The sequence below is a fragment of the Neovison vison genome, chromosome 6, assembly GCF_020171115.1.
Source record: "Neovison vison isolate M4711 chromosome 6, ASM_NN_V1, whole genome shotgun sequence".
Taxonomy (NCBI): Eukaryota; Metazoa; Chordata; class Mammalia; order Carnivora; family Mustelidae; genus Neogale; species Neogale vison.
The window spans coordinates 210,209,861-210,228,514 of NC_058096.1; the positions used below are offsets into that span (position 1 = coordinate 210,209,861).

The window sequence follows — 18,654 nt, forward strand, 5'->3', positions numbered from 1 at the left end:
AACCAGTGTCCTCTGACCTCACTGTGGAATGCGGGAGTACTTAGCACCTATCACGTCAACATTTTGTTGCAATTGTCACTTCCAGGAGACCTCTTTGTATCTTCTTTATATCTCTACATTGGCCCCTATCTTATCGCATTACTCCATTTTATTTTTAAACAGTGCTTAGTGACTGCTGGAAATGAAATAAAAAACCAAACTGTATTTGTTTATTTCTATGTTTAGGCTAGTTCAGTGTCTGTCTTGTCTTGATGGAAAGTTCTATGAAGGAAGGAGCTTATCCATCTTTTCCACCCAGGGCCTGGTGCTTGAATGCAGGGGTTGCTGTCATTGTCACATTTATGCATGAATCCAAACTGGGAAAAAGGTGTATGAGTGTGTGTGTGTGTGTGTGTGTGTGTGTGTGGTTTGGGTGGTTCCCCTTAAGGTGGATTTGCATGTACTTGACTTTTGATGAAAAAGGGAACTGAGAGAAGCCACAGGCACCTGAGGAGGAGGCATAGGAGGCAGAAGCTGTCCATCCCTGGCTCTGCCTCTTAGGATCCTGTGTTAGCTGCAGCCATGTACATGTATACCAACTCTGGGGGCCAGTACCTGCCAGGTATGGCCCTGGCCAGGCTTGACCTGGGGGTCAGGGATGGTTGGGACCCAGATTATAGTATTCCCCACCCTGTGGCTGGAAACGGGGGCCTGAGGGAAGGGACAGAAGAGGGAATGGGCTGGACTCTCACCTGCTTTTCCTCTGGAAGGGACCAGAGAGGAGGAGGAGGATGACGGTGATGACTATGAGAATATGGCGCCACCCTACAAGGACCTTCCTCCCAAGCCAGGTAAGATGACTTCTCTGAGGCCAGGGTGAAGGAATGTGTGTTTCATAGCCTGGGGAAATCAGGGTCCCCAGGGGATGTTAGCTGGACATTATGGACACACAGTGAGCCTCCTGTGTACCCAGCTCATGCCAGGCACTATGTTGGTGGGAGTATCTGTGTCTCTGGCTGCCCTTGAGGATCTCTCTGTTTGAGGGGAGAGACAGCTCTGGGCACAGCCTCAGGGGAGCAGGTCTGAGAAGGGAGGGACAAAGAGAATGGGGAAATCTCCAGGGGGAATTGAGTGGTGGGAGGATTGGCCACAGAGAAGGGGCTATTGGAGTGGGACTTGAGGTATGAGTTAGGAAGAGATGTCCAGCAGAGAGCTAGCTGGTGGGTTGTAAAGGTCCTGAGACATGAAGCCTGGTGTTTCATAAAACTGTGAGTGGGCCAGTGGCTCCCCAGCATCCTCGCATTCACATTCTGGGCCCAGATTGACCTAGATCTTAGACTTGGGTGCTTTGTGCCTGGACCGGGACTCAACAAGAATCTGATTAAGTGGGTATAAAAGTGAAGGCTTTAAAAAAAAAAAAGTGAAGGCTTTGTGGTTTCCCCAAGCCAAATCCCACTAGGGCCTCTGAGGGTTGACTGTGCTGTGCTGGTGTCCTTGAAGAGGGGCCATTCCATGTGGGGTGGGGTGCTGCATCCTTCACTTCTTAATCCAGAATCAGACCAACCTGGGAGGTCCCTAGGCACCATGGGGCTCCGACAGAGGGAGGAGGTGAACTCGCTTGGCTGTTTGTCTGTCTCCCGGGTCCCACTTGGTACCAATACAGTTCTCAAACCCACCACCAAGATGACTACACCATCTGACCATCAGTAGTACTCCTTCCCCAAAGTTAGCCCCCTCCCCATCTCTAAGTGCAGCCTAATCTCTACCCCATCTTTATTTCCAAATCCAAAATCATCACCCTACTCCAGCAGAACTAAAACCTAACTGTAACTTCTTCCCCCTAACTCAGTGCAACTCCAGTCCCAATCTTTATCTCCATCGCATCCTGACTCACAACCCTACTGCCATGTCCATCACTGTCCCCAGCCCATCTTCAACCCCATTCTTATCCCAACCACAGCCTTGACTCCAACACTAGCCCAAACTCACCTGTCTTTAACTTAGGGTAAACAATTGTCCCAGTTTGCCCAGGAATGAGTGATTTCCTGGGATGTGGGACTACCAGTTTTAAAACTGGGCAAGTCCTGGATGATCCAGGATGGTTGGTCACTCTGTCTTAACCCTGTCCCCATCCCTACCCTCAATTCCATTCTTATGCTCAACCCTATCCCTAGCTTTCCATTTCATCCCAGTCCTGGTTCCATCCCTGCCTCTGATCTGTTTCCGACCCTCATGCCAGCTCTAATCCTGAACTTCTCTTCTGCAGATTCAATGGCTCCACCCAGGCCTCCGAGGGCAGGTGAGCTGGGGCTGGGGGTACAGGAGACCCAGTGCTGGCTTTGTCCTGCTCTGGGCCTGAGCAACCATTCTTCCCCCTCCCCCCAGGAAATAAAACGGAGAACCCCCCACTTCCCTGCAAGTCCCCAAAGATCAAAGGTGAGAATCTAGGACTGGGGTCTTTTGGCTTACCTGGATGAAGCCCTGGTCTGCATAACCATTGTCTTTCTGACCCCTTCTAGGCCTGGACCTCACCCCTGTCCCCCGAACATCTCCTCAACTGGGTGAGCAGTGGGAAGACCTTTTAAGGAGCCTGAGAGGAGACACCTGGAAGTCTTCCCTCCAGTTCCCCAATTCAGCAGCTTTTTTTTCCCAGCAACTTTGAATCAACCTTTTTCCCCCTTTCTCCCAGGTGTCAGTCTGGAGCATCCTCCGTTCCAGCCATCCCTAGCTAGTAAGTCCTCATGTCCTCCCTGTGGATCCCTATCTTCCCTCTCATGGTCGCATGTATGCTTGAGTCAGACCTCTAGCCACAGAGGGAGACCCTGGGGGCAGAGAAATGTGTCCTTTCAGAAGCTCCTCCCCTCTGAGTCTAGACCAGACCCTGAGGGATGCAGGGTGCCTGACTGATAATTTTTAGGTTCCACCTCCTACTTGCATAAGGTATGGGAAACATTCTCTGCCTCTGAAGCAAAGGTCCTAGAATGGGGAGCAGCTTGGGCAGGGGCTGCTGAAGAGTATAAGAAAAGGATCATAAATGTTTGAAGCAGTACTGGGTCCAAGTCATGCATGACCTCCCCAAGCCCTCAGGTTACCTATTTGCAAGGGAATAATAATTACATCTGTGTCATAAGGGAGAGGATCCAATAAGATAACAAGGATGTGACAGGTTGCTTGGCACACAGTAAGTTCTCTTTAGTGTTCTAGGTTAGGTTGTAGTTGTGTTAGGTTATGGTGATGGTGCTGGATTTGGAAATGGAGATAGGAATGGAGATGTGGCTTCATTTGGAGATGGGGAGGGGCTATATTTGGGGAAGGGGTGGCCCCAGAGCACAGTAAGTGCTCTTCTGGGCTTCTTCACGGTTCTTTCCCCCTGATCCTCTCTTGCTGACCCCATCTGGTGATACAGTCATGACCATGGATCTCTGTCTGCTTTTGGAGAGAGGCTCAAGTGTCTCTTCCTCACTCTCTGAAGCACTAATACTGGTCTCTCTGTCTCCATCCTTGTCCCCCAGTAACTCCAGTGTCCCAGCTCAGTCAGAAGTCCAGGTGTCCTGGGTGCTATCAGGAGGAGAGACTGGTGGTGTACCTGTGCCTGCTGGTGGTGGTGTCCCTGGTCCTGGCCTGCACTGGTCTGGCTGTGACCCTGATTAAGTGTGAGTAGGAAGAGGATGGGGCACGGGGAGAAAGAGAGCATTGATCATGGGAGGACTTAAGCTCAAGATGGATTCTTCCTCGTAGACCAGGAGATGGTAGAAGAGCTGAAGATATTAACCTTTCAGCAGATGGCATGGCAAGCAAATGGTAAGTGGTTCCAATTGTCCCTTCATCCCACACATATTGAACACTCAATGTGAGCCCTCAAACCCAACTCCAAGACCACTTCCAGTCCCATCTTTGCCAAGACTTGTGTTAGGTTTTGGGGCATAGGTAGGGTAGTGAGCACCTCAGGCCCAGATCCTGTTCTTGTGGAGTGTGTGTGTGTGTGTATGTGCATGTGAGTCTAGACCTCCACCATCCAATATGGTGGCCATTAGTCTTGAGTCACTGGCTATTGAGCTCTTGCAGTGCAGTCATTCTGAACTGAGATGTGCTGAAATTGTGAAATACACACCAATGTCAAAGACTTGCTACAAAAAAGAATGTAAGATATCTTAACAATGTTAATAACAAGAATCTTTAATATTGATTACTCATTGAAATTTTACTTTGGATATATTGGGTTAAGTAAAGAAATAACATTCAAATTAATTTTGCTTGATTCTTTTGACTCTTTAAAAACATGGCCATTAGAACATTTAAAGTTATGTATGTGGTTTATATTTTATTTCTGTTGGATAGCACAGTCAGGTATTGAGAACCATTTACCAAATTATCACTCAAATGAGTATAAAATTTCAAATCTCAATGAATTGTCCAAAGGAAAATCATTCTATTAAAAAAATCTAATTAGGGATCTTGACCTTATCTTTGGGAGGTTCAATAAGGGCTTCTCTAGGGAAAGAGTGCTATAGTTGAGTGAGAGAAGAGAAAAAATTAATCAAGTGAGATGTTGAGGGTTTCAGTTATATGCAAAGGCCCAGTGGTAGGAGGCAACATCATAAGTACAAGGGAGGAGGATGGTGCAGTTGAACAGGTGAGAGGTGATGGTGGCTTGAATGAGAGTTGTGGCCATGAGGATTGAGAGAAGTGGGTGGAGCAGAAAGTATTTAGGAGGTAAAAGTGACTAGACCTGGAGATGGACGGGAATGGCAGTGAGTAAGAGGGAAGGGTGTCAAGCTGGAAGAGGGCATGTTTGTGTGGGAGTAGGGAGAATACACACATTAGTTGTAGCAAAGTCTTCTGGGTTGACATGGCCTTCACCATGTTTGTTGAAGTCTGAAAATTGTTCCATTCTATGTGCATGCCTTCTCTGAACATCTCAGATCAAGCCACTGTTCTGCTCAAAACCTAGTGATGGCTTCTCACTGCCCAGAGTCCAACACGAAACTCTTGGCTTAGCATTCAAGGACCTGGACATTGGATCTCACCCTATTTTGAGCTTTAGCTCCATGAGGTGCACCTTGATCTCTACCACAGCAGCCTTCCCCAAAACACTTACCTCTGTACCTTGGCTTCCAAGGCGGTGCCTGCCTGTGGAGCCTCCCTCTTCTGTTCACAGATACTGAATCACCATCTTCCTCCAAAACCCACCTCCTCCAGGAAGTCCACCATCTCCACTCTTCCCCAACTCCCAGAGATCAATGCCTAGGACCACTCTAGGACCCTGAGCCACTCTAGGATCCTCTCTAGGCACTGCACATGTCATTTTGAGTTCTAGCACCACTTACTAGAAAGAGGGTGCAGTGGGGAGCACCGATCTTGCTTCTGTCTTGTGTGTTTGCAGTCATTGGTGGGTGGGTGGGTAGATGGGGATTTGGGTTTCTAACCTTCCAGCCTATCTCTGCTAACAGTGACTGGCATGGCAGGGATAGCTGGCCTGAAGAAAGACATTGACCACATAAGAACTAACACCAACCAGTCCCTCCGAGAACTACGGGGCTTATTAGGTGAGTGGGACTTGGGGAACTGCCCTGAGATGGGGGGCATGACAGAGCTGGCACATTGCACAAATCCATGGGGTTGATTCACACTGCAGTCTATCTGAATGGTGCTACCTGGAGTTGAGCAGTACACAGCCTGCACAACTCTATATGGCACACCATGTACATGACCCTGGCTCTGGGGCCATTCTGACAGCATTCTGTTCTGTCTCCAGATTGTACCAGGGTCACCTGCCCGGAGGGTTGGGTCCCTTTTGAGGGAAAGTGTTACTACTTCTCCCCAACCACCAAGTCATGGGATGAAGCCCGGAAGTTCTGCCAGGAGAATTATTCTCACTTGGTCATCATCAGTAGCTTTGCTGAACAGGTGATCTATCCATTCCAAGCCCTTGAGAATCAGTGGGATTCACATATCCTTCCCTGGTCTGGATGGAGAGAAATTGGAATTGCTTTTGAGCCACTAAGACTTTTTTTAATAACAAGGTTGTGAGGACACGCCCTACTTGAGTTTAAATCCTGTTTGTGTTTCTTGTGCTAAGTCTCAGTTTTTAACTCTAACCTGGAGATATAATAATGGCTATCTCTTAGCACTTTCTATTCTCCAGGCTCTATTCCAAACATCTTATATCTTACATTAACATAGTTACAACCCTGTAGGTTAGGGTGTGAGTCAGGAGAGGTTATGTTGTGCTAAAGTAACACAGTCCCTGTAGCTCAATGATGAAAATGGAAGAGGCAACGCTGAAAGCTTCCACTTACTTGTACTCACAAAGCAAGTCACATGGGTCCTCCTAGGTGGTAGGGAAATAGTTCCACCTGTGGAGGAGAATTGGCATTTTGTAAGCAATTGCAATGATTTGAGGCTACCATGGTTAGATAGCAAAATGCTTTGTACATAGTACATATTATTTGTACTTTACAGATGAGGCAACTGAGGCACAGTACATTTAAGAAAATTGCCTGTGGTCATTTACAACTAGCGAGTGTCAGAGCCGGGATTTGAGCCCAGATGTTTGCATGGTTTATCTTTCCCCATCATTTTATTTTATTTGTGTCATTATTTTCAAGTGGATTTCTTGTAGACAGAATATAGTTGGATCTTGTTTTTTTAAATTCAATCTGACAATTTCTAGCTCTTCGTTGGTGTTTTTAGACTACTTATATTTGATGTAATTAAACTGATGGCTGAATGGAGTTTGTACTTGCAGAACTTTGTGGCTAAGGCTCATGGCTCTCCACGGGTATACTGGCTGGGGCTGAATGACAGGGACCGTGAAGGGGACTGGAAATGGCTGGATGGGTCACCTGTCACTCTGAGGCAAGTATTGAGGGCTCTTGGGGTCTCTGCTCCCTGTGGGTCTTTGTGCAGTTAGAGCCAGAAGATTCTCTAGAATCCTAGGCGAGGGCGGATAGAGGAGGCCTAAGGGTGCTTTTTTGCGGATAGGGCTTCTGGTCCCTGTACCTTTTAAATTTTCCTCCATTGCAACATCTCCTTTTGGCACAACTGCTCAAATACGTCAGGTCCCCAGGCCAGTGGGTAAGGGGGAAAGAAACAAAGGAAGGGTGGTGACAGGGCAGGAGGAAGAGGAAGTTTTTGATATGCCAAGAGGATGAACAGGATCTCTGTGTCTGTCTCTGACTCTCTGGACTTTACATACATTAACCCATTTGTTTAATCTTTTTAATAATCCTGTAAGGAAAGTACTGTTTTCAACTCCATTTTTTAAAAAGATTTTATTTATTTATTTGACAGACAGAGATCACAAGCAGGCAGACAAGCAGGCAGAGAGAGGGAGAGGAGGAAGCAGGCTCCCTGCAGAGCAGAGAGCCCGATGCGGGACTCGATCCCAGGACCCTGAGATCATGACCTGAGCCGAAGGCAGCGGCTTAACCCACTGAGCCACCCAGGCGCCCCTCAACTCCATTTTTTAAAAAAGATTTTATTTATTTATTTGACAGAGAGAAATCACAAGTAGTCAGAGAGGCAGGCAGAGAGAGAGAGAGGGAAGCAGGCTCCCTGCTGAGCAGAGAGCCTGATGCAGGACTCGATCCCAGGACCCTGAGATCATGACCCGAGCCAAAGGCATCGGCTTAACCCACTGAGCCACCCAGGCGCCCTTCAACTCCATTTTATTTTATCTTATTTCTTGTCATTTTCCATTTTCTTATCATTATCTATTTTCAGGATGAGGAGACTGAGGCACAGAGAGGTTAACCAACCTACCTCAGGTCAGAGAGCTAGCAGGTGGCACTGCCAACCAACGTATCTTTAAAGTCTATACTCTTAGCCATTATACTTTACTTTTTCAAGGAGTGCATGTATTTGTATTTTAAGTAAATGTTAACAAGCTGCCCCTCATAGTGGTTATACCAATTTATTCTTTCACTGGCTTCACTATGCTTTTCTTCTCCAAGAGTTCATCAAGCTTTTGTAATTTTTGATAGCTTAATTATAGGTGAAAATGGAATCACAATATAGTATTAATTTGCATTTCTCTTATAATGCCTGAGATGGGGTATCTTCTCATATGTTTAATAGCCACAGGTATTAACTTTTCTGTGACATGTTTATTCATATCATTGGCATATTTTTATATTGGGAATTAAAAAAAGATTTTATTTATTTATTTGTCAGAGAGAGAGAGAGAGAGAGAGACTGCACACAAGCAAGGGGAGTGGCAGGCAGAGGGAGAAGTGGGCTCCCCACTGAGCAGGGAGCCCGACACAGGACTCAGTCCCAGGACTCGGGGATCATGACTGGAGCCAAAGGCAGACGTTTAACTGACTGAGTCACCCAGGCTTCCCTATATTGGGATTTTTTTCCTTATTGATTTCTAAGGACTCTGTATATATTAGAGATATTAGTGTCCTGATGGGGATCTCATTTTTTATTAAAGATTCCTGGAAGAATGGGGCACCTGGGTGGCACAAGTGGTTAAACATCTGACTCTTGGTTTCAGCTCAGGTCATGATCTCAGGGTTATGAGACTAAACCCCCTGTCTGATTCCACACTCAGTTTGAAATCTGCTTGAGATTGTCTCTCCCTCTTCTCTGCCTCTCCTGCTCATGCTCTCTCTCTCTCTCCTTCTGAAATAAATAAATAAATCTTCAAACAAACAAACAAACAAACAAACAAACTTCCTGGAGGAAGGCACAGCTCTGTGAATAGAGAAGGCAAAGTGTGATGCTGTGGGTACTCAGCTCAGACGACTTGTATGGGCTGGTGCAGCCCTCCCCCAGCAGGGGGCACTGACTGCTAAAGGCTCAGGGTTACGCTCTCTGGAGAGTTGTCCTCAGGGAATGGGGGGCCTGCTCAGCTAGAAGGTTACTCCACTCCCAGTGGGGTCAGCCCATAGCCAATGAAAGAAGCCTTGATCCCTTGTCAAACACTGAGATAACTCGGTGGTGCTATTCCTATTCCCGAGCTGCCTGTTGGATCAGGCTGGGGCTAGATCGGACTGAACCCACATCCCAGCTCCACACCCCCTCCTGCCCCATCCTGCTTCTGGCCAGTCCTCTCCTGAGAACATCCCTTAATAAATCCCATGCACCTAAATCACCAAATCAGGCTCTGCTTTAAGGGAATGTGATCTAAGACACAACAATACCTGGAAGGTTGGAAGGATTGCAGGGGCGAAGGAAGGATTCTTTGTAAGAGGCAGAAACTGACCAGATGCGGGAACAGAATTCAGGAGCAGGAGATTAACCCCTGCGAGAAGGAGGTGGGGCTGAGTTAAGGCGGACAAGCTGGGGTGAAGGGGATCATGTGGTAGCTTCAGGTAATTCTGAAAAGCTGAAGAGATGATTAGGATGGAAGAGACGTGAACCATGAAGGCCTTTCCTCCTCTCCCCCCGCCCCCACCGTATTCTTTCTTTTATTAATAGACTTTGTTTTTTACAGAAGATTTGAGCAGAAGGTACAGAGAAATGTTTCCTGTGTTCCTTCTCTCCTGCACACAGTCTCCTGTATTATTAACCCCTTGCATTTCGTGTGGCACATTTGTTACAAGTGATGAACCAATATGGATACATTATTATGAACTAAAGTCCATCGTTTACATTAGGGTTTACTCTAAGTGCTGTGCATTTTACTGTTTTTTTTTTCCCCTTCATTCTGCTGGTTTTGACAAATGTGTGACATCATGTATCCACTGTCACAGTATCACATATCATGCTCTGAAAACCCCCCTGAGCTCCACCTATTCATCCCTCCCCATGCCCACTTTTCCTTCCTCCAGCTTTTGGGACCCAGAGGAACCCAACAACCTCTTTGATGAGGACTGTGCCAGCATGAACAAAGGTGGCACCTGGAATGACCTCTCTTGTGACAAGACTACGTATTGGATCTGTGAGCGGAAATGTTCCTGTTGAACCTCACAGCTGAGGGTGGGTGTGACTCTTTATCCGGTGCTCCTTGGCTCTTGGAGCTGAAAACCTTCTGCCCTTCCACGGAGGACCACCTTTCCATGAGCCGACATGGATATAGCTAAGATGGAACCAGGAGCTTGGATATTATAAGGCCCCTTGGGTGCAAGTGAGAGCATTTCTACGTTGAGGATTTGAGGGCTTGTTCTTTTTTGTTTCTAATATTTTATTTATTTATTTGGGAGAGACAGTGAGCAAGAGAGAGTGCACACAAGCAGCAGCAGAGGCAGAGGGAGAAATAGACTCCCCTGCTGAGCAGGGAGCCCCACACGGGGCTTGATCCCAGGACCCTGGGATCACGACTTGAACTGAAGGCAGACACTTGACTGAACCACCCTGATGCCCATGGGCTTCTTCAATAGGATGGTGTCTTAGTTTGTTAGATTGCTGCACCAAAAAACTAAACTGGGTGGCTTATAAACAACAGAGATTTATTTATTGAAATTCTGGAAGCTGGGACGTCCAAGATCAAGGTATAGTGTGTAACGAGGGTCCATTTTCTGACTCATAGATGGCCATCCTCTTGCCGTGTTCTCTCATGCTGGAAGAGGTGAGAGCTCTCTAGGGTCCCTGTTATAAGGGCACAAGAATTCTACCACCATGCCCTAATCACCTCCCAAAGGCCTATCACACTGTGGGTTCAGATTTGACAAATGAATTGGGTGAGGGCCCATAATGCAGTCTGTAGCAGGTACTTTACTGGAGAGGGACAAGGTCTTAGAAATTGTCTCCAAGTTCTGAGGTCTGAGGAAACTCACCAAGTCCCTGATCATGGCTCTTAGGAAGCAGTGCTGGCCTGGGGGCTCTGGGTCTGACAATGACTGAGTTGGAGCTGAAAACTCCCTGACTCCTCTGGACCGTGGTGTGCCTGGACAGGGCTCCCAGTAGGAGAGCCTGTCTGATGTGGAGCAGCTTCTGGGAAGCAGGTGGGGAAAAATTATTCTTGACAGGCAACTTTCTCAAGGTCTCAGGTGCAGTTTGCCCAACCTATGTGGTAGAATCAGGCCTCTGCCAAGATGTGTCCTGTGAAACTTCTAGAAAGGCAGACCAGCTGAAAGGCAGGACTGCGCCCAGTGTATGGTCAGATTCCCAGGACTGAGCATAGCTATCTACCTGCCTGTGCCTTTAGGCTGTTTGTCGTTTGTAAAGATCTTTGAGGAAGTAATTCACTTGACTTCTGAGCAGACCTTGCTGGGCTATCAGCTCTTGAAATGTTAGAACTCAAAATGTCAGCTCACAGTGTGGTCCTTGGCCACTGTGTTGGTTTTCTGGGACTTTCATAATAAAGCACCACAGACTGGCTTAAATGAGAGGAATTTATTGTCTCACTCTTCTGGAGGCTGATGTCTGAGATGAAGTTGTTGAAGAGCTTGGTTTCTGGTGAGGCGTCTCTCCTTGACTTCTACATGACCTTCCTCTCCCCATGTCTTCACACAGACTTCCCCTTGTCTGTATCTGTGTCCTAATGTCTTCCTTTTCTGGAAGCTCATATCCGATTAGGGCCCATTGTAATGACTTTATTTTCATTAATTACCTCTTCGAAGACGCTACCTCAAAATACAGTCATATTCTTGACATACCCCAGTTAGGACTTCAACACATGAATTTTGGGGGGAGATGCAGTTCAGCCTCTAATACCCACTAGTTGACTGGTGCTCCTCCACTGATTATGATAATGAGAAGCACACCCTAGAGGGCTGGTACTATCCTGCCCCTGAACAGAAGTTGACATGGAAATCCCTTTGGACAATCCCAGAATTGTATCCAAAGGTAGATTGACATTCTCCAAACTGATCAATTTATTGATCAACAACTATCCTTGATGACTAGAAAAATTCTTGCATTGACTGAGAGCAGGGGATCATGGCAAGGAGGTTTTGAGCAGAAGGGTGGTGGGGGGAGGTTAGCATTCACCTCATTTCCTGTTCCATCTCTACTTGTCTCCTCCCACCTCCATACCTGCCCCAACTCACCAGTACTGAAACTAGCCCCCCAAGTAGACTACAGACTGCAGAGTGGGTGGGCATCCTGTTCTAAACCCTCTACCCAAGGGGGCCATTGGTCCAAGTGACTGTTTATCTGGGTCAGGGGAAGTTTCTGCGTCTCAGAAGAGGAAACTTCATCTTCCCCCAGTGTGTTGAGAAATGGGGAAATGAGGTTGTGGTCACATCTTTGAGTCATGCTGGGGGCGTTCCACAGTGGAGCTGGTTCAAACCTATCTCCCTTCCACATCTCTCATGATTGTCTAATTTTGGGTAGAGAGATACATGTGAAGGAGGTCCCCTTTACCACTTTGGGTCCAGGAGAGCAAAGGTTGGGCATTCTTGGTAGATAAAAATAACAAAAACCACAGTTTATCAAGCATGTATGGTGTGCTAGATAGACACAAGAGCTCCCACTGAATCTTCACAATGACTCTGTGAGGTTGGAACAATTACCAACGCCATTTTATAGCTGGGGAAACTGAGGCTTGCCCATTGTCATTTAGTGAATATGTTGCAGAGCTGTTACATGGACTCAGTCTGTGCCTACAATACTTGATCTCTTTCTGCACCATCTGCCACCTTTCAAGGGACTGTCTGTAAACCCGAATTATTCCTGAGACTCCAATCTTGTCGCTCTTATCTTGGCTGGCACTTATGGGAAGGGACAAGTGTGGTGTGGTGGAACAGACGTCTTGGACTGAGGTAGGAGACTAGGAATGGAGTTCTGGGTCTACTGATAATAATCTGTGTGGCTCTCCTGGGACTATTATGATAATGCGGGTGAGAGAGGAAAGGGACCAGCTAGGAAGAAATTTAATCCATTTGAAGATAAAGCTAATGGGGTTTGTGGATGGATCAGATAATGGGGTGTGAAAGAGAGGAGTAAAGAATTACCCCAGGGGCACCTGGGTGGCTCAGTGGGTCAAAGCCTCTCTGCCTTTCAGCTCAGGTCATGATCCCAGGGTCCTGGGATGGAGCCCTGAATCAGGCTCTCTGCTTAGCAGGGAGCCTGCTTCCCTTCCTCTCTCTCTGCCTACCTGTGATCTCTGTCTGTCAAATAAGTAAATAAAAATCTTAAAAAAAAAAGAGAATTACTCCAAAGTTTTCAACTTAATTAACAGGAAAGATGGAGTTGTTATTATCTGGAACTGAAGAAGAAAAAAATGCTTATGAACACATTTATTTATTTAATAATTTAAAAAACTTTTTATTTATTTATATGTCAAAGAGAGCGAAAACAAGAGAGTGAACACAAGCAGGGAGAATAGCAGGCAGAGACAGAAGCAGGCTCCCCTCTGAGCAAGGAGCCTGCTTCTGGACTCAATCCCAGAACCCTGGGATCATGATCTGAGCCAAAGGCAGATGCTTAATGACTGAACCACTCAGGTGTCCCTGCTTATTTAATTTTTTTAAAAAAAGATTTATTTATTTAGAGAGACAGAGAGAAAGTATACAAGCAAGCAGGGGGGAAGGGCGGAGGGAGTGAGAGAGACCTCAAGCTGACTCCCTGTTGAACTTGGAGCCCAACACAGGGCTCAATCCCAGGACCTTGGGTTCCTGACCTGAGCTGAAATGAAGATTCAGATACTTAACCTATTGAGTCATCCAGGTACCCCCATACATTTATTTATTTATTAAATTTTAAAATTTTTAATTTTTAAGAAGATTTTATTTTTAGTTATTTGACAGAGAGAGAGATCACAAGTAGGCAGAGGGGCAGGCAGAGAGAGAGGAAGAAGCAAGCTCCCCGCTGAGCAGAGAGCCCGATGCGGGGGCTTGATCCCAGGACCCTGAGATCATGACCTGAGCCGAAGGCAGAGGCTTTAACCCACTGAGCTACCCAGGTGCCCTGATTTTTTTTTTATTTTTAAGTAATCTCTACACCCAGTGTGGGGCTCGAAGCCACAGCTCTGGGATCAAGAGTCACATGCTCTGCCAACTAAGCCAGCTGGGTGCCCCTGAAGGCATTTAGATTTAGGTGGTTCATGAACTCTTGCTGAAGTTCAAGAATGGAATCTTGTGTACAGCAGATGTGGTGGTCATGGCATACTTAGGTCCTTGATCCTCACATTTTCGGCTACTTCTAATGGCCAGCATTTGCCACCAGAGTCCTCCTGGTCTGGCACATGGCAAGTGAGAAGTGCCAGCAGAGAAATGCTTTCTGGAAGAGCTCTCAACCACAGCCTGGACTCTGTGTACACATCCCCCAGCTTCCTCACCCCTCAGATGAGATGAGTTTGAGGTGTATCCCCTGTGCTTACCCAGAGCACAGGGGATACACCCCTGTGTATCCCACCCCAACCCCGGGATTGAACTTTCATTGCCTACTGTGGTAGCCTGCTCAATAACAAATCTTTGAACACATCTTGTACTGGCTGCCTTTCTTTCCCTGACTCACTTCTTCACCCTCCTGCTGGTGTTTCCTGGGGTTATCTCCAAAATAAACTAGTTACACTTGAATCATTGTCTCAGTGTTTGCTCTTGGGGGAACCCAAATTGAGACACTCTGGAACAGGAGAAGACGGGCTTGTGTTGTGGTTCTGGTTTGCCTGGGATGGAGGGGTTCCTGGGACATGGGACTCTCAGTGTTAAAGATGGCAAGTGCTGGGCAGACTGGGATGAGTTGACTGTCCTTATAGGATAATGCAATCCCAGGAAAATCAAGAGAAGAGAAAGCTTCCAGAAGAAAAGGGGATCATGCATATGCAGATCAAATAATATTGTACAACTTTTATCTGTTAATTAAAATGGGGAGCGAGGAGATTGGGAAGCAAGGAGGTGCCAATAAATCTGGAAAAAAAAACCTGGAAAAAATAAAAATAAATCTGGAAAACCTGAAAAAAATACTTGATTATAAAATAAAGAGGACAAGTGGAGTCAACTGTGACCCAAATGTCAAGTTAGAAGAGACTGAGAAACCTCCACCCTTACCACTGAGGACGCATTTGGGAAGGTGAGCCATTCCTGGGTGTGTTGGAGGCAGAAATGAGACCATAGTAGCTGAGCAGTGAGGGGGTGGGAGGAAGTGGGGACAGCAGAGCATAAACAACTTTTCTAGAATTTTGACTGTGAAGAGAGAGGCAGAGGGAGAGAGAGAGAGAGAAAGGGAGAAAGAGAGGTAATTGCAGCAGAGAGGATTTTTTGGGTAGAAGGAACTAGAATGCCTGCCTCCTACTCTTCCCAACCCCCTATTATTCTCATGTCAGATCTCCTGGGACTCTCAGACAAACTTTTTTTTTTTCCTTCCTAATTTTCGTCTTTTGGCATTTTGCTATTTGCTTCGAGAGATTTCTTCCACGTGGTCTTCTAAGCCACTAATGAGGCTCCTGACAGTGACCACGCTTTTGTTTAATCCAACCAGAAAAATTTCCCTTTTTAATTATTCCCTTTTTGTTTAGTTCCATAAAGCGTTTTGGTGCTGTACTCAAATCTCCTTATGTTCTTATCTTATTGAGTTCAATTCTTATTGGAATTACCTTGTTTTAAGTTGTCTACCTACTCCCGCAGCTCTGTTTGATAGGTGTCAGGTATACTGGTCCATCCTTTTTCCACTTGCTAAGACCCCTCAATGTTGTCATTTCTTTTTGGGGCTCAAACCTGGGGCTTGAGAACTCTTAAGCAGGGGCAGCTTCCCAAGTGATGGAAGGAGATGGATTCTCCATCTCTTTGGCACCTCCTTGCTCCCTTCTAGATTTGGGAGAAGGATTCCTCTTGGAGACAAGAGGGATCACACACACATGGGGAGACACACACACACACACACACACACACACACACACACGGGATTGCTGCTGGCCTATCCCAGGAGGTCCATGGACCCCTGTGTGCCAGACTCTTCCTGGAATGATTGGTGTCTAGTCTTCAGTCTAGAGAACTCTTCAGCTTATCTTGGGACTCTCCACCTGGTGCACAGTGGAGACATTTCAACCCCAGATTTTCCTTTGGGGATCCCCCAGAGATACGACCCTCATTCTTACCCAGCTGTCATTGGTCCCAGAAGACTTCTGCTTCAAAGAAGTAGTTATGTTAGTGTAGGGGGTAGAGAGGAATTGAGAAATGTACAAGTGGCCATTTGAGAAATATCTATTGTTTCTCTTTCTTTAGCACAGGAGCCAACAAACTATAGCTTGGTTGGGGGGGGTGTCAAATCCTGAGTGCAGCCTGTTTTTGTATGGCCAGTGAGCTAGAAATGGTTGTTATATTTCTAAGGGGCACTCACACACATATATACCCTTAAAAGTCAAAGATATCTGTTATTTGGCCTTTTGCAGAAAAAGTTTCCTGACCTCTTTTTAGCATATTTAAATACCACTGGGAGAACCAGGAGAGAGGACGTCAGAGAAGGGGAAGACTCAAGACAGAGCGAGGAGGTACCAGTGGAGAAAGGTCCCCAAACAGGCAGGAGGGGATGAGCAAAGTATAGATGGAAGGATTAACCTTAAAAAAGAGGAGAGAGTCCTTTGCTGTTGTAGAAGAATGGAAGAGAGGACTATCGGCATTGACTTGAGGAAAGAAAGCAAGGGTGGGTATGGATGTGGATATTTGTAAAGAATATTAGGAAGCTGAGGTAGTTTCCATCAGCTGGTGTTTATTATCTCTGTGAAGTAGGAGACAAGGTCTTCTGCCTCACATAAAGAGAAAGGTGATGAGGATTGAGGGAGGAAGTGAAAAACTGTAACCTTCCATGAGGGGAAGTTGACTAAGGATAAGAAGAGCAAGTTGCAGATAGCACGGAAAGTCTTGTTTAGATCAGAAAGCACATATTTATAATAACTCCAAGATGAGTGAGTCTGGGATCTCACTGCCCTGATGGAGAAGTGGTTAAGAGATGTGGTTTGTTCATAAAGAAGGATGCTTTGGACTGCAAGTGCCATTACCTGACCCAAAGTGGCTTAAAAATAAGGGCTTGATAGGAGAGATAGGAGGAGGAAGTCCAAGGTTTGATTGAACTGCTCAACAATGTCATGAAAGCCCAGATTATTTTCATCTTTTCACTCTTCCATCCTCAGTATTTACATGGTACCTTTTCTCCAAGCATATTATTGTGTAATAGCACCAAACAGGAAGACATGAACAGGCTCTTCTTGATCTGTCTTTGTTTTTATCAAGGAGAAAAAGTATTTTCCAGTAGGTATTTCTTATATCTCATTATCTAGAATTGGTCCAAATTCACCCATCCTACAACAATTTCTAGGAAATAGGAATACAGTCTCTGTGGTTAGTTTGGGCTAGGGTTTCTCAGCCTCAGCACTACTGATGTTTAGGGATTGATAATCCTTTGTTGTGTGTATATAGGGGCTGTCTTGTGCCTTGTAGGATGTTTAGCATCATTCCTAGCCTTTAGATGCCAGTAGCCTTCCCCACCTTTATTTAGTTGTGTCAACAAAAAATGTCTCCAGACATTGTCAGATGTCCCTACTGGGGGGATCACTTCTAGCTGAGACTAATTGGGCTTAAACCAATCTCATCTGGCCCCCGTGTCCAAGCATATTGCTGTCCCGAGTCTTCAAACAACGATGGTTCTGTTAATAAGGAGCATATGTTTGGTGGAGACTGCTGAGCAGATAATCTGCAGTCCTGCCATTGTTGGATTGTTTCTGGATTGAGGTGTTTCCAGGTAGTTATGGAATCAGAATGAGGGAGCAAGGTGTTGAAAGTATGGAAGAAAATCATTTGACATGGTTGATCATGAGATTTAGCCTGTATAAGAAAGGAGATAAATCTGATGGTTTGGGTGAAACTGGTGGTCTGAAGGATTGGATGAGTTTAAAGAGCAAGGTCAGGATGAGTGAGTATAAGAATGTGAGGAAAGGCTTTGGAAGGGGCCTCCTTGTGTACAAAACATCAAGGGAGTATTTGCCCATTGTTTGGGCATCCAGGGACAAGAATTGGCTGAACACATGACAGTGAAGAGAAATCCAATGAAACACACATTTATTGAGAGCACAACATTTCAGGAAGTAAAGGCTAGATTTTTCCCCTCCAAGGATGACTTCCATAATGATTTCCCTTGTCTTCTTCAGCTTTATTCCTCACCATGCCAATCAGATCCTGGGGTGTGACTTTCTACATGGAGTTGAATGTTCTATCTGAATATTTTCTCTTCACTTGCTCTGGAAAAACATCCGCCAACAGAAGGTGTTTAGATTAAAGGTAGATGTAAGAATGAAACAAAACAAACCACCACCACCAACAAAAGAGAGAGAAAGGGCAGAACTGGAAGAATGTTACCGAAGGGGTAGGTTCTTTGCCGACTCAATACCATTCACCAAATAGCCAAACAACAAAAACAGTATTTGATGGCAAGCAGGTGATATATTCAATGGCCAGAGAACAGCAGGGGTGGAGCTTACGTTCTAAAGGCACCTTTTCCCCAGTTGGGTCATTGTTAGGGTTTTATAGGGTTTGGGTAATTAAGGGACTGGTAAGCAAGCTGATTTGGGGTGGGGAGCTTCAAGGGAGGGGGAAGAGGTTTCTAGGAATCAGAGTGCCACCTCTGTTCTCTTAAATGAGCACAGTGGGGTCTGTCCTGTTGCTGGTGGGTGTGTTTTTTGTTTTTACAATTAGATGGTAATGATCTTGGGGTTATTTGGAGGGTTAACATGGCATCTGAACTGGATCAGACTGGTCAAAAACTGGGTTATTATGGCTTGTTCAGAGTTTGTTAGTAAGTCCCTAGTGACAAGAGCTCCATCCAGCATTCAAGGATGACACGATCTAGATT

General features: G+C 46.0%; 2 protein-coding genes across 2 annotated transcripts in view; one reads left to right on the forward strand and one right to left on the reverse strand.

The window, feature by feature from the left end:
* Nucleotides 1–494: 494 nt before the first annotated feature.
* Nucleotides 495–10,140, forward strand: CLEC17A (C-type lectin domain containing 17A). Its single transcript, XM_044255303.1, has 12 exons — nt 495–601; nt 750–830; nt 2,246–2,278; nt 2,365–2,415; nt 2,499–2,540; nt 2,669–2,710; nt 3,492–3,632; nt 3,718–3,780; nt 5,430–5,525; nt 5,735–5,886; nt 6,728–6,837; nt 9,759–10,140. The coding sequence occupies exons 1-12, from the start codon at nt 562–564 to the stop codon at nt 9,889–9,891; spliced, it is 984 nt and encodes a 327-aa protein (XP_044111238.1). The 5' UTR covers nt 495–561; the 3' UTR covers nt 9,892–10,140.
* A 7,707-nt stretch (nt 10,141–17,847) lies between these two features.
* The window catches only part of ADGRE3 (adhesion G protein-coupled receptor E3), a 48,630-nt gene continuing 47,823 nt past the window's right edge, over nt 17,848–18,654 (reverse strand). Inside the window, exon 16 of the mRNA XM_044255306.1 lies at nt 17,848–18,043. Coding sequence (XP_044111241.1) covers nt 18,035–18,043 — 9 coding nt within the window. The 3' untranslated portion in view covers nt 17,848–18,034. The remainder of the gene's footprint in view (nt 18,044–18,654) is intronic.